The 13,202-nt window shown below is 36.9% G+C and overlaps 1 protein-coding gene across 1 annotated transcript; it reads left to right on the top strand.

Moving 5' to 3' along the window:
• Positions 1 to 739: 739 nt before the first annotated feature.
• On the top strand, positions 740 to 13,082 carry csnk1e (casein kinase 1, epsilon). The gene is made up of 11 exons (XM_077551164.1): positions 740 to 1,007; positions 3,057 to 3,154; positions 3,234 to 3,344; positions 4,988 to 5,136; positions 7,231 to 7,459; positions 7,560 to 7,730; positions 9,328 to 9,476; positions 9,551 to 9,749; positions 10,471 to 10,616; positions 10,713 to 10,780; positions 12,115 to 13,082. Exons 2-10 carry the CDS (start codon positions 3,079 to 3,081, stop codon positions 10,743 to 10,745), a joined length of 1,263 nt encoding a protein of 420 aa, XP_077407290.1. The 5' UTR covers positions 740 to 1,007; positions 3,057 to 3,078; the 3' UTR covers positions 10,746 to 10,780; positions 12,115 to 13,082.
• Positions 13,083 to 13,202: the final 120 nt, after the last annotated feature.

Raw genomic sequence — 13,202 nt, 5'->3', positions numbered from 1 at the left:
TATCTATATATATATATATATATATATATATATTTATTTATTTTTTTAACTGAAAAAAAATTGTAAAAAATACACAAAGCCCAATAATTATAAGAAGAATATTCAGGGGAAAAAAACAGATTTTTTTTTTTTTACGTGAATGCAATATGCTTCCGTAGTTTTATGTGTCAGGAATGAAACTAGTTTTACACAAATGGTACAATTAAATCCATTGATAAAAGAACGTAGATTTCAATGGATTTCAATTGGCCAAAATAAATGGCCACGAGAGTCAACAGCTGTAATTGATGCACAGTGTCATTTATGCATAAAAAGAGCTAAAACCAGACAAAAATCCACACCCTTCCCTTGGGGAGTTTCGTTTCGTTTTTTGTTTTGGTTTTGTTTTCTTTGGAAAGGAAACAATTAGACTATTTTCCTAATGAGAAAATGTTGCTTTGCTCAATAAAGCTAAAGTAACAGCAATGTGTACAGTTGATAAATTATGTAAATTATTTCTCGGTTTACCATACTAACACAGGTGGGGTCGCCAGCAATACCATTACTGTCCTCTAGATGCTGCTGTTTGACTTATTTCACCAACTTTGGTGTCATTCTCCTTCACAGTCTCAGAGGACAAACAAAATGATCAAACCCACGTCCCGGCCCGTCGTTTACGATACTATATTATAGCTTTATAGTGTATTAAGGGCTTTATTATGTCTACAACATTACATATGTTTTATTTGAGTGTGCCCGGCGCTTCATTCATGCTCGAACGGATGACATCATAGTCAGTCGGTGTAAAGTGGGTGGGTGTGTGAGGAAGAAGGAAGAGGAGGAGGAAAGTGTTGGGGGGGGGACACTCGTGTCTGTTCTGCGTTCTTTCCCTCCCCACACGGCAACATTTTCGTGACAGCGTGTGAATCTTCGGAGGAAGCCCCGAGTCTTGCGAGGAGGATGAGCCGCGAGTGTGTGTCGTTGTCGACAGCCCCCGAGTGAGACCGAAGCATCGGCCCAGACGACCGGTGAGCTCATCTATACGTTCTACTGTGTATGGGAGGGTGTCATGTGTCGTGTCCTCAATACGGTTTTATGGACTATTTCTATTTCCACCCCCAGCATTAATATAATACCCTGCTGTCGTTGCGGCGCTTTTGCTGCAACACCTTGTTAGCCAGTTGTGTAACTAGCAGTTTAGATAGAAGCGGTTGAGCCAATGTGCAGCAGCAATGTGTGTGTTTTTGATTATTGACTGCCTGTCCAGTGCAGCAGTGATTTACAACCCCACTCCCCAAAAAAAAAAAAAAAAAAAACTGAAGTTCTCTTTAAATGTTGTCTAGTAGGTCATATGAGATGTCACACATGTCCATCTATCCATTTCCAATACAGCAAAGGTCCCCAACCACCAGGCGGTGGACCTGTACCGGGCCCCAGGCCATTTGGTACCGGACTGCACAGAGGGACAAAACAAAAAAAATGTGTAATTGATCATCAGAGTGGGAAAGAAGTCTCATTTTGAAAATCTGGTGCCTTACGCAATACAGGGAAAAGTAAGCTAGCAAGAGTTAGCTTCTTCAAAAAGTGGGCCACAAATGAGACAGAAGACGAGTCAACGATTTCCTTGGGGAAAAAAAGTTGCATTTTAAAGGCAATATTTCAGCAGCCCAAAACAACCTGGGAAGTCTTTGTTTTTTTTTTGGAGGGACAAAGATTGCTCTAAAATGAGACTGGCTCATTGAAAAGAAACAATAATAATTGAAGGAGATTTAATCCTAGATGTTCAAAAAAATAAAAATGAAGACACTACAATTTCACAGAAAATCAAATGTACAATGAATTTTCACCAAGAACAAATTGAATTGCTAGTCAACCTGGTGTTATTATTTTTAGCTAATGCTAAATGCTATCTTGGTTGACAGTTCAACAGCGCTAAACAATGCAATGCACTCAATTACAAACCTTGGGCGCATCTCATTCTCCACTTCATTTCTCTTTCTACTCTTTCATGAACCTAACCTATAATTATCGAATGTGCGGATGAGATTTGAACCCTGAACCTCCAGAACCGTGAGGAGGCTACTATCCACTCCTGCCGAGGGAATAACATGACTCGTTCAAATATCATCACTGCTCTTCTTCATCTTTATGTTATGCAACAGACAGGATCAACTTCCTTTGGTTAGCTTTCCTTGTCACATTTTCGCTGCTTTTACATCGTTTGTAAAAGAGCCCTCGGGGCTTTTAGCATCGACTATAAAGCTAGTGGCTTGTCCTCACGCTCTACTGAGCATCGTTGTTGAATGACTGTGTCTGTATCCTTATGTCTGTATGTGCAGTGTAGCAAAAACAAAAAAAAACGTGTTAGCTTAAATGTGTACTCAAATGACTCATTGAAATATCGTCATTGCTGCCCTTCATGTTACGCAACTACTATATGTGATTGTCCTATCAGGATGCAGGACGGAAAGACAGGTTAAACTTCATTTTAAAATAGGATAAAAGTTTCCTTTTTACTGTGTCATTGCTGCTCTACATGATCTCATTCACTGCCATTGACGGCTATTGACGTCAAAAATTCATTTGAACTATTTCTATTAGTTTAAAAAAAAAATCTACTTTTGTTAACAAGAGTATGAAAGCCTAGAATTTTTTTTTGTACATTTAGAACAGATATAAAATTGTGAGTTAACTATTGAAGTCGTGCGATTAATTACAATAAAAAATTATGAGCGTCGGGCAATTTAAATCGTAATTAATTGCATGACTTCATGAGTTAACTCACGATTAATTAAAAATGTTATATCTGTTCTAAATGTGCAATAAAAAAATCTAGGTTTTCATACCCTTGTTAATAAAAGTGGAAAATAAATGTTAAACTAATATAAATAGTTTAAATGAATTTTTGACGTCTATAACCGTCAATGGCAGTGAATGAGTTATTTGTAAGGCACCCGCGGGGCTCTTAGCATCGACTTTAAAGCTTGCAGTGTGTCCTCATTCTCTGCTGATCACCAGTGATGAATGGCAGTGTATATGTGTGTGTGTGTGTGTGTGTGTGTGTGTGTGTGTTTCAGTGAGTCGGAGCAGTCAGTAGCCATGGAGTTGAGAGTGGGAAACAAGTACCGCCTCGGGAGGAAGATCGGGAGCGGCTCCTTTGGAGACATTTACCTCGGTAAGAGTTTACCTCTCGGCGCCCGATTCCACTTGTAAGATTGTGTCATTTAGTTTTTGATGTCGTCGCTCCTCGTTAGGTTCCAACCTCACCACAGGAGAGGAAGTCGCCATCAAGCTGGAATGCGTTAAGACCAAACATCCGCAGCTCCACATTGAGAGTAAATTCTACAAGATGATGCAGGGAGGAGGTGAGCCAGGAGGCCGGTCAAGTTTTGGTTGCTGTGTGATGGTAGCAAAGTTTTGTTTACAATAATCGGCCCGGCAGATAATCGGCGCCGGTATTCAGCATTTTATGAATATCGGCATCGGCCTCTTTTTTTGGTTTGATGGCCGATATATTAAAAACGGTTATTTTTGCTCCGATGGGCACTTTTCTCCTCTGTTATGAGTCAGCGGCTTTTGACTACCTGCAGCATTAGCCCACAGCACCATCTGATTGGTTGCTCGTGCAGTGCTAACAGCCAATAAGCAGCAATTAGCGGCTACTAGATCGCGAGCTAACGCCTAGCTTGCGGATATTAGGTTATAACCGTTTTTTAGCGTTAAGTTATCCTAGGCATATCGGTGTATCTCTAGATTACTATCAATCTCGACTTAGTTCAGGGGTCAGCAACCTTTTTTGTCAAAAAAGCCATTTTAAGCCGAATAAATGTCCAAAAATCTGTCCGTAGCCGCAAAACATTTGAACATTGTGATAAGAAATAGTGTGTTGAGATTCATTTTCTTCTACCTTTTGTCTTCCGTTTTTGGATTTATTTATTTTTTGGGTAATTTTTTTCAGACGTTATTTTCATACATTTTGAGACTTTTCTGTCAAATTTCTGAAATTTTTAGCAATTTTATGGATGTATTTTGGTCATTTTCTGCCTCTTTTGTTCCTTTTTTGGACTTTTTAATGGCTATTTTTTTGACATTTTTTCCCCGCTTTAAAAAAAAAATCAATCTTCTGACATTTTTGGTAATTTCTGGAATGTCTTCTTTTATTTTGGAGATTTTATTTTCTGCCTTTTTTAAAAATAAAGTTTCTGAATTTTTTACAATTTTTTGGGACATTTTATGGTACTTTTGTACTTTTTGTTTTTGGACATACGTATTTACTTCTTCAACATATTTTTTGTGCCTTTTATTAAAATAAATTTTGTGACTTTTAATCCCAAAGACATTTTATTGTTATTTTCTGCCTTTCTTCTTTTGTTTTTGGATATTTTATGGTTACTTTTTAAACGTTTTATTTTCTATCACCCCCCCCCCCCCCTACCATTTTTTTTAAATTCTCATTTTTGGCAATTTCATAGACATTTTATGGTGATTTTCTGCTTTTCCTCTTCCTTTTTGGACATTAAGGTCATTTTTTTTTGACATTTTTAAGTCATTTAAAAAACTCTTTTGGTCTGCCTTTCATCTCTCTTCGTGACAACTTACAAATTTGGACTCTGGCATTTTTTGAGTATTTAATTATTCTTTTTTTTTATCTGAATAATTAAATCATATAAATAGTATTTTATTTATATGTAAAAAAAATACAAAAAAATCTATTAAAACATTTTTTTTTAAGATCCACAGGGAGCCACACTAGAGGGACTAACGAGCCACATGTGGCTCCAGAGCCGCAGGTTGCAGACCCCTGAGTTAGTTCAAATGGTGCACGGGAAAGCTTCTTTACTGAAGACAAGCAGACTAAAGATATGGATTACTGGAATCATGCCCTGCGGTCTGATGAGACCAAGAAAAACCTATTTAGCTCAGATGCTGTCAAGCATGTGTGGGTGGTAGAGGGAACACAAAATGTCTCAAATGTATCTCCTCACAAGTCAGCACTCCCTCCTCGCAGTGGGTATCCCGTCCATCAAGTGGTGTGGGGCCGAGGGCGACTACAACGTGATGGTCATGGAGCTGCTGGGCCCCAGTCTGGAGGACCTGTTCAACTTCTGCTCACGCAAGTTTAGCCTGAAAACCGTCCTGCTGCTGGCCGATCAAATGGTGAGCTTTGAAAAATGTTAAGTTTGATAATAAGGGAGTTTTTCGTGCCGCTCCTACTGTGTGTTAGTATATCGCTCATGTCAGCTGTAAAAAAAAAAAATTGGGGGGGGGGGGGGGGTCTCCTTTTGGATATTAGCAAACAGTAGGAATGGCATAGCTCAAGTGGTAGAATGGCAGTCTCCAAATATGAAGGTTGTGAGTTTGTTCCTTAATTCTTGTGTAGCTTTTTTTTTTTTTTTTTTTTTTTTTTTAATAAACTAGTAAAATGTACTCAAAAAACTTTACTAGGCTCTGTTTGGAGTAAAATTTACTCTACAGAATTTACTGTGTACAATGAAAAAAAAAAAAAAAAAAAGCAGGGGCCCCAGAAAAGAACCCTGCGGAACACCATACATTCTGTTTTTCATGTGAATTCTCATTGCACGTATTCTTTTGACCACTTTCTTTGAGCACTGGGCGTATAATCACGAATCATATGATGAACCGCTGTCCCAGAGAATATTTGTCGATGTTCTTGGGGCTGCTCCCACAATGGATCTTTGAATCTTTTTTTTTTTTTTAAATTCTATTAATATAAAACTCATTTTATTTCCCTCTGTTGATATCCACTTAATTGTGACGTAAGTAAAGTTTGAATTCCTCTATCGTAGCTTGCGGCTGATGGGATACCCCTGAGTCGACCTCGGCCTTGCACAGAAATTGATAAAAAAAATGACTGAAGCTATTTTTAGACTGGAACTAACTGGATCATTCAGACGAAAATGACTTGGGAATAATCCTCATCTAAAGCCTCGAAGCCTGTTTCTGCTATTGAAACAAGGCTCATCCCTTCAATATTCTCAACAATGGGAAAAAAAGTCTAATCTTTTAGTGGAGTCATCTATTGTATGAGCTTTATGAGTGTTCTTACTTATATTACACAATAAAGAGTCTACTGTAATTGTAATCATTCTGGGCAACATGCTGCGCTAGTGGTTAGCGTGTCTGGCTCACAGTTGAGAGGTCGAGGGTTTGCGAGCCAAACGTCAGCTGTGATTGGCCAGTTAATGAATGGAGGAAGGATAATCATTGTCTGTTGTCTCCCCTTCTTTTAACTCGTTCACTGCCATTGACAGCAATAGTCGTCAAAAATAAATTGTAACTATTTCTATTAGTTAAAAAAAAAAAAATACTTTTTTTTTTAACAAGAGTATGAAAGCATCTTTAATTAACGCATTCACCGCCATTGAAGGCTATAGATGTCAAAAATTCTATTAGTATTACTATTTCTATTAGTTTAACATTTTTTCCACTTTTATTAAGTTTTCGTTGTTTTTGAGTATGAAAACCCAGGGGAAAAAATTGTACATGTAGAACAGATAAAAAATTTGTGATTAATCGTGAGTTAACTAGTGAAGTCATGCGAATATTTACAATTACAAATTGTAATCGCCTGCTGCCCCTAATTTAAAAAAAAATAAATAAAAATTTACATCTTTTTTTTTTTTTTAAGAAAAGATTATTAAAAATTAGGGGCGTCAGGCAATTACAATTTTTAATCGTAATTAATCGCATGACTTCACTAGTTAACTTACGATTAATCACAAATTTTACATCTGTTCTAAATGTAGAAAAAAAAATCTAGGTTTTCATACTCTTGTTAACAAAAGTGGGAAAAAATGTTAAACTAATAGAAATAGTTCAAATGAATTTTTGACGTCTATAGCTGTCAATGGCAGTGAATGACCTCTTTTTGTCTTTTGTCTCAATCCCAATGACTCATCTGCTTTACGCTTCTGAATTGTAGCTTGTTCAAATCAGTCTAAGTTAAGCACCTTAGAAAATTGACGATTTATTACTCCGTCAAGGGCGAAAAACAACGAGGTTGACGGGTATTGTTTTGATCACAGTTTGTTGTCCCGCCAAAGGGTAAACAAAGCCAAGATATATGTTTTCTTTTTACTCTCAAATCCACAAATCAACTTTTTTGTGTTAAACGTTTTCCACGTAAGGCCGCATACAGGTTAGGCCAGCACAGGATACTTGCTACCCTAATGAGGACCAGCTGTCAAAAAATGGCTGGCTGGATGTAAAGCTTTCATTCGTCTTCACCAGATCAGCAGGATCGAATACATCCACTTGAAGAACTTCATCCACAGAGACGTGAAGCCCGACAACTTCCTGATGGGGCTCGGCAAGAAGGGCAACCTCGTCTACATCATCGACTTCGGCTTGGCTAAGAAATACCGCGACGCCCGAACGCACCAGCACATCCCCTACAGAGAGAACAAAAACCTCACCGGCACGGCCCGATACGCCTCCATCAACACCCACCTGGGAATTGGTGAGACAATTTAAAAGTGATGTCATCATTTTTTTCATCCTTTGATTGATTGGTCAGAGCAAAACGTGTTACAGCCGCGGTGTCCATTCTTCTTCCGCAGAGCAATCGAGGCGAGACGACCTGGAGTCGCTGGGCTACGTCCTCATGTACTTCAACTTGGGCTCGCTGCCTTGGCAGGGGCTCAAGGCCGCCACCAAGAGGCAGAAGTATGAACGCATCAGCGAGAAGAAAATGTCCACCCCCATCGAGGTGCTGTGCAAGGGCTACCCTTGTGAGTATGGCACAGGGGTCTGCAACCTGTGACTCTGGAGGCACATGTGGCTCCCTGTGGGTCTTAAAAAAAAATTGGGGTAAAAATGAATATTTATTAAAAAAAAATTAGATCAAATATTATTTAAATAAATTAATGATTTTAAAAAATGAATAATATTCAAAAAATGTCAGTTCAAATTTTTAATTTGTCAGAAAAAGAGACGAACAGTAGATGAGTTTTTAAAATGAACATAAAATTTCCAAAAAGGAAGAAGAAAATTAGAAAATTACCATAAAATTGTGAAAAATTTCAGAGAATTCAATGTTAATGACAAAAAGAAAATGTTTTAAAAAGTAACTATGAAATGTCCAAAATGAATAGAAGAAATCCTGAAAATTACCACAAAATGTCCACAATATTGCCAAAAATGTAAAAATAAATAAATAAATAAAGCAAAAAAGGCAGGAAAAAAAAGTAAAAAAAAATGGCCATAAAATTTCCAAAGATAATTACCCTAATATTTCCGTACAATTGCAAAAAACAAAAACAAAAGTCAGAAATGTGACAAAAAGGTGGAAAAGTCTAAAAATGTATGAAAAATTGCCAAAAAGAAATAAAAATGCAAAAACAGAAAATAAAAGGTAGCTCTAATTAGCTTTTGGGCCCTCAGTACATTAGACTTCATCGCATTGTTCAAATATTTTGCGACTCCAGACACATTTTTGGTTATTTATTTGGACTAAAATGGCTCAAAAAATGTCAGTCCAAATTTTTAAGTTGTGAGAAGAAAAAAAAGACAAACGGTAGATGTGTTTTTCAAATTACCTAAAAAATGTTGAAAAAGTGACCATAAAAAGGAAGAAGAAAAGTAGAAAATTACCATAAAATGGCCATGAAATTGCCAAAAAATCGGGAAATTCATTAAGGAAAAGGCAGGAAAGAAAATGTTCAAAAAGCAAACATAAACTGTCCAAAAACTAAATAATACATTCTGAAAATTTCCAGCAAATGTCCACAAAAATGTAAAAAAAATATTATAGCAAAAAAGGCAGAAAAAATGTCAAAAAGTGGCCATAAAATGTCCACAAATAATTACCCTAATATTTCCGTAAAATTGCAACAACAAAAAAAGTCAGAAATGTGAGAAAAAGGTGGAAAAGTCTAAAAATGTATGAAAAATTGCCCCAAAAAGATATAAAAATCCCAAAATGGAAGATAAAAGGTAGCTCTAATTAGCTCTTTGGCCCTGCGTACATTGGACTTCATCGCATTTTTTTATTATCGCATTTATTTGGCCTAAAGTGTCTCTTTTGACAGTAAAGGTTTTTGACCCCTAAGAGGGATTGCGGGGATTTGAATAAGCTCACTTTATAAATTGCAATAACAATCAAGTCAAGCCGGGGGATTTAAAGGAGTGATTTTTCCTGCTTAATTTGTTGTGCTCAAAAATATCAACATCACTTCAGGCTTATTCTAAAAGCCTCTACATGGCTCATTTGTGTGAATGAGCCCGAGAGATTATCTATCAATACTGAATGTTCCTTTGGAAAATGATTTCTCGCCAATGCTAATTTCTGGCTTCAACATGGTTTAAAATCTCAACTCTGTGTCCCAGCTGTGTTCTCAACCTACCTGAACCTGTGCCGCTCCCTGCGCTTCGACGACAAGCCGGACTATTCGTATCTGAGGCAGCTCTTCAGGAACCTTTTCCACAGACAGGGCTTCTCTTACGACTACGTCTTTGACTGGAGCATGCTGAAGTTTGTGAGTGTGACGTTTTCCTCAGCATTCCTTTATACAAACTTGGACGATGTTTGTTGAAGCCGCTGCGGTTTCAGGGTGCCAGCAGGACGGCGGACGACGCAGACAAAGAACGTAAGGAGGGAAAAGACGAAGAGGACCGTGCGGGAGAAGGCCAAAGAGTCACTGGAGGTCGAGCTTTGCCGTCTGGTCCGAAACCTTCAGCCGCCATTCGGGTGAAGAACGAGCCGGATGTCATTCAGTCCAAAGTGGTCACACGCGGCGTCCAGCAGTCAGGTTAGGACAATGGCGGGCGTGGTTACGTGGGCGGAAAGGTGTCCTCTTTTTATTTTATATGTTATTGTGATTTTTATTCTACTTCACAAGCACGTGCATTCAAATCTTAGCATTCAGCTTTTCAGCATTCCCAGGCAATTTCTACAGAAATTGCACTTTATCTAATTATTATTAACTCATTCACTGCCATTGACGGCTATAGACGTCAAAAATTAATTTGAACTTTTTCTATTAGTTTAACATTTTTTCTCACTTTTGTTAACAAGAATATGAAAACCTAGATTTTTTTATTTTTACTGTACATTTAAAACGGATATAAAATCTGTGATTGTCAGTTAACTAATGAAGTCATGCGATTAATTATGATTTTAAAAAAATAATCGCCTGACGCCCCTAATTTTTTAATAATCTTTTCTTAAAAAAAGAAAAGATTATTTAAAAAATAAAATTATTAAAATTGCTAAAAAAAAAGAAGAAATGACTATTGAAAATTTAAAAAAAAATCATAATTAATGGCATGACTTCACTAGTTAACTCACGATTAATCATAAATTTTATATCTGTTCTAAATGTAAAAAGAATTTCTCTCGGTTTTCATACTCAACAACAACAAAAACTTAACAAAAGTGGATTTTTTTTAAACTACTAGAAATAGTAATACTAATTACATCTATAGCCTTTAATGGCGGTGAATGAGTTAATTAAAGATGTTTGTGCACAGGTAATCGCTCGCCTCAGGTGGGCCGAGCAGAACGGGTGGAGCGAGAGCGCAAAGTGGCCATGAGGCTGCATCGCGGCGCCCCGGCCAACCTGTCCTCCGGCGACCTTTCCACGCGCCTCGACCAATCACGCATCACTGCATCGCAGGTAGGATGAGTCGCGTAAGCCTGCCATTCACACAAGCTACATCATTTTCTTCCATTGTAACTTACATACCTCTATTTTGTTCGCCTCCATGTTCAGGTCAGCGTGCCGTTTGAACATCTGGCAAAGTGACTTTTTTTCCTGACCGGCCTGCTGGTCAGAGGCAGGTAAGAAGAAGAAGCCGTGTTTAATTGCCTCGTTTGCTGCGCGCTTGATTGCCTTGTTAACGTGAAACAGGAAACGGAAATACAGAGCAGCCTTCCAAATTAAAAGCATGGATTTCAAAACAAGATGTAATTAAACATCACACACTAACCAGCTTGAGGAATTGTTAACATGGTAGACATTACTAAATTATTTGAATCACAATTTTTATTGAATTGAATTATTTGCACTTCACTATATTTCTTAAAAAAATTAATTTTCTCATTTGCTCCCCAAAACTTGTAAATATATTCTATTGTAAATGTTTTTTAAGTGGCCCAAAGATGTATTTATACGTTTATAAAAATAATAAAAAATGCTCGAGCATACAGAAGGCTTTGATGCAGCCTCTAAACTTAAAAGAACGGTTGAACAAATCATAGTTATTAAGCAAATGGCCAGCAGGTGGCAGCAGAGTATAAGAGGGCCATCTTGAAAAAAGCTCATTTACCCAGTTTTAAACACATTTGTGAATGATGAAACTTAGCTATATTCTAATGCTAATAGCTGCAAAACTGAAACTGATACAAATATACTTTTTTTCTAATCTTTCTTTTGGTAGGTTCCATGTTTTTATAGCAATAGAACGCAATATTGTGTGGGCCTTGCAAAATCTGTCAAAATCCAGTAAAACAGCCGGGAGCAAAGGGGGTTGCTTCAGTGAAAAATGGCTGGGAGTAAATGAGTTAAAAGCAATGCGCATTATAAATGTTATGTTTTGACATTTTGCCATGACAATATTAACTGTTAAATATGTCAGACCAGAACAGACTTTTAAAAAATATCTAATTTTTTTATATCAAAACAAAATCCATAAAGACTCATTTTAAAATCAAAATAATTACTTATAGTCAAGTCAAAAAAAGTTGTCTTTATTTTGTTTTTAATTAAAAATGAAGCTACTCTTAAACACGCCTGTTAGTATTGGCAAAACCGGTTGTCAATTTATGTTAAGCGGGGTCGATGGCATCTGCTCAATGTAACTAAAAGTAACTTGTAATCTAACTTAGTTATTTTTAAAATCAAGCACAAACAGTTTAATTTGTCTTTTTTTTCTCTAATGTCCGTTTTATGTTTCAATGCATGAATATTGTTGTAATAAATTATAAAGCTGTTTAAACTTTTGGATCTTTTTTATTATTTATTATAATGATAAATATACTATTACTGTATAGTACTTTTTCACTGTCATCATTACCTTTCTTTGCTGATTGCGACACATGTTTAAGTAACCAATGATGGGTGCTAAAAGAATCTCTTTTTTTTGTATGTATCTATTTTCTCCATCATTATCTAGCAACTGGAGGGAAACAACTACCCCTCGCTTTTTAAAAGGATACATGAAAGCATGAGTGAACGGAGGAGCAGGAAGCGGATGGCGCGTAAACGGGGAGATGAGGGGGGTGTCCACGTGTGAACACTGGTGACCAGAAGAAGCGGAAGTAACGCTTCAATGATGGAAGCCGGTGGGCCAGGAGGAAAAAAAAAACACGTCATTCTACTGTTTATAGGGTGAAGTTTGGGGGGCGGGAGTGACATTAACCAATTATGTGTCCCATAGACTCAGAGGCGCAAAATTTCAGGTTTCTGTGGTTTACAACTGTAATAAACTACAATCTAATGCTAATGTTAAGGAGTTAAATATGCTGCATATTAATGTCTTTCATATAAAAAATATTATAGCAACCAGCGTGTTGGTCAGACATGATGTATCTTTTGTGTATTTAGGCCTTAGAAATAGTCTAAAATGTCTGTCCATTATCATCGTAGTTCACCACCCGGCTTTGCCTCTGAGTCCAAAATATAAAATGGAGGAATGATGAATTATAAAATGTAGAAAAAGGGAGTGCATTTTCTCTCTTATGAGGTATTAAAAGTAGACAATGTGACAAAGGAATGAAGGGAGAACCTCAAGTGAATGTTACAATGACTCCTTATTCCAATGTGTACGTTAAATGATCTTGCTGATGTACTGTACATGTCTGTTTTTTTCATGTTGTACAATGTGTACAGTATGTTTTATTTCGGCAACGTGTAAATGACAATTGCCCGAATGTACCAGATGAAGATGATTACAGTATCCCTATAAAGACAAACACAAATGAACTTATAAAGGCTGATGTCTAGATCTGATGATGTCTTGTGCATTTCTTTTCTGTGCTTCAATTTGGTTTCTCTGATACTTGGATATAATTAAAGAAATGTGTATATGCTGGCTTGTAAGCAGTCCGTTTATTAATTAAACATGCTGTTTCAAAAATGATAGTTATTTGTTTATTTTCTGACTACATTTTAAAAAGATAGACGTGCTTTTTACATCTTACTCTGTTAAAATAGGCTTGTAGCGCTGACTATGTACCACGACAACAAAACAGAAAAGCTTTC

This window comes from Vanacampus margaritifer, chromosome 18 (assembly GCF_051991255.1).
Source record: "Vanacampus margaritifer isolate UIUO_Vmar chromosome 18, RoL_Vmar_1.0, whole genome shotgun sequence".
Lineage (NCBI taxonomy): Eukaryota > Metazoa > Chordata > Actinopteri > Syngnathiformes > Syngnathidae > Vanacampus > Vanacampus margaritifer.
Note: the sequence above shows the minus strand (reverse complement) of the source record. Positions and strands in the feature narration are given on the sequence as shown.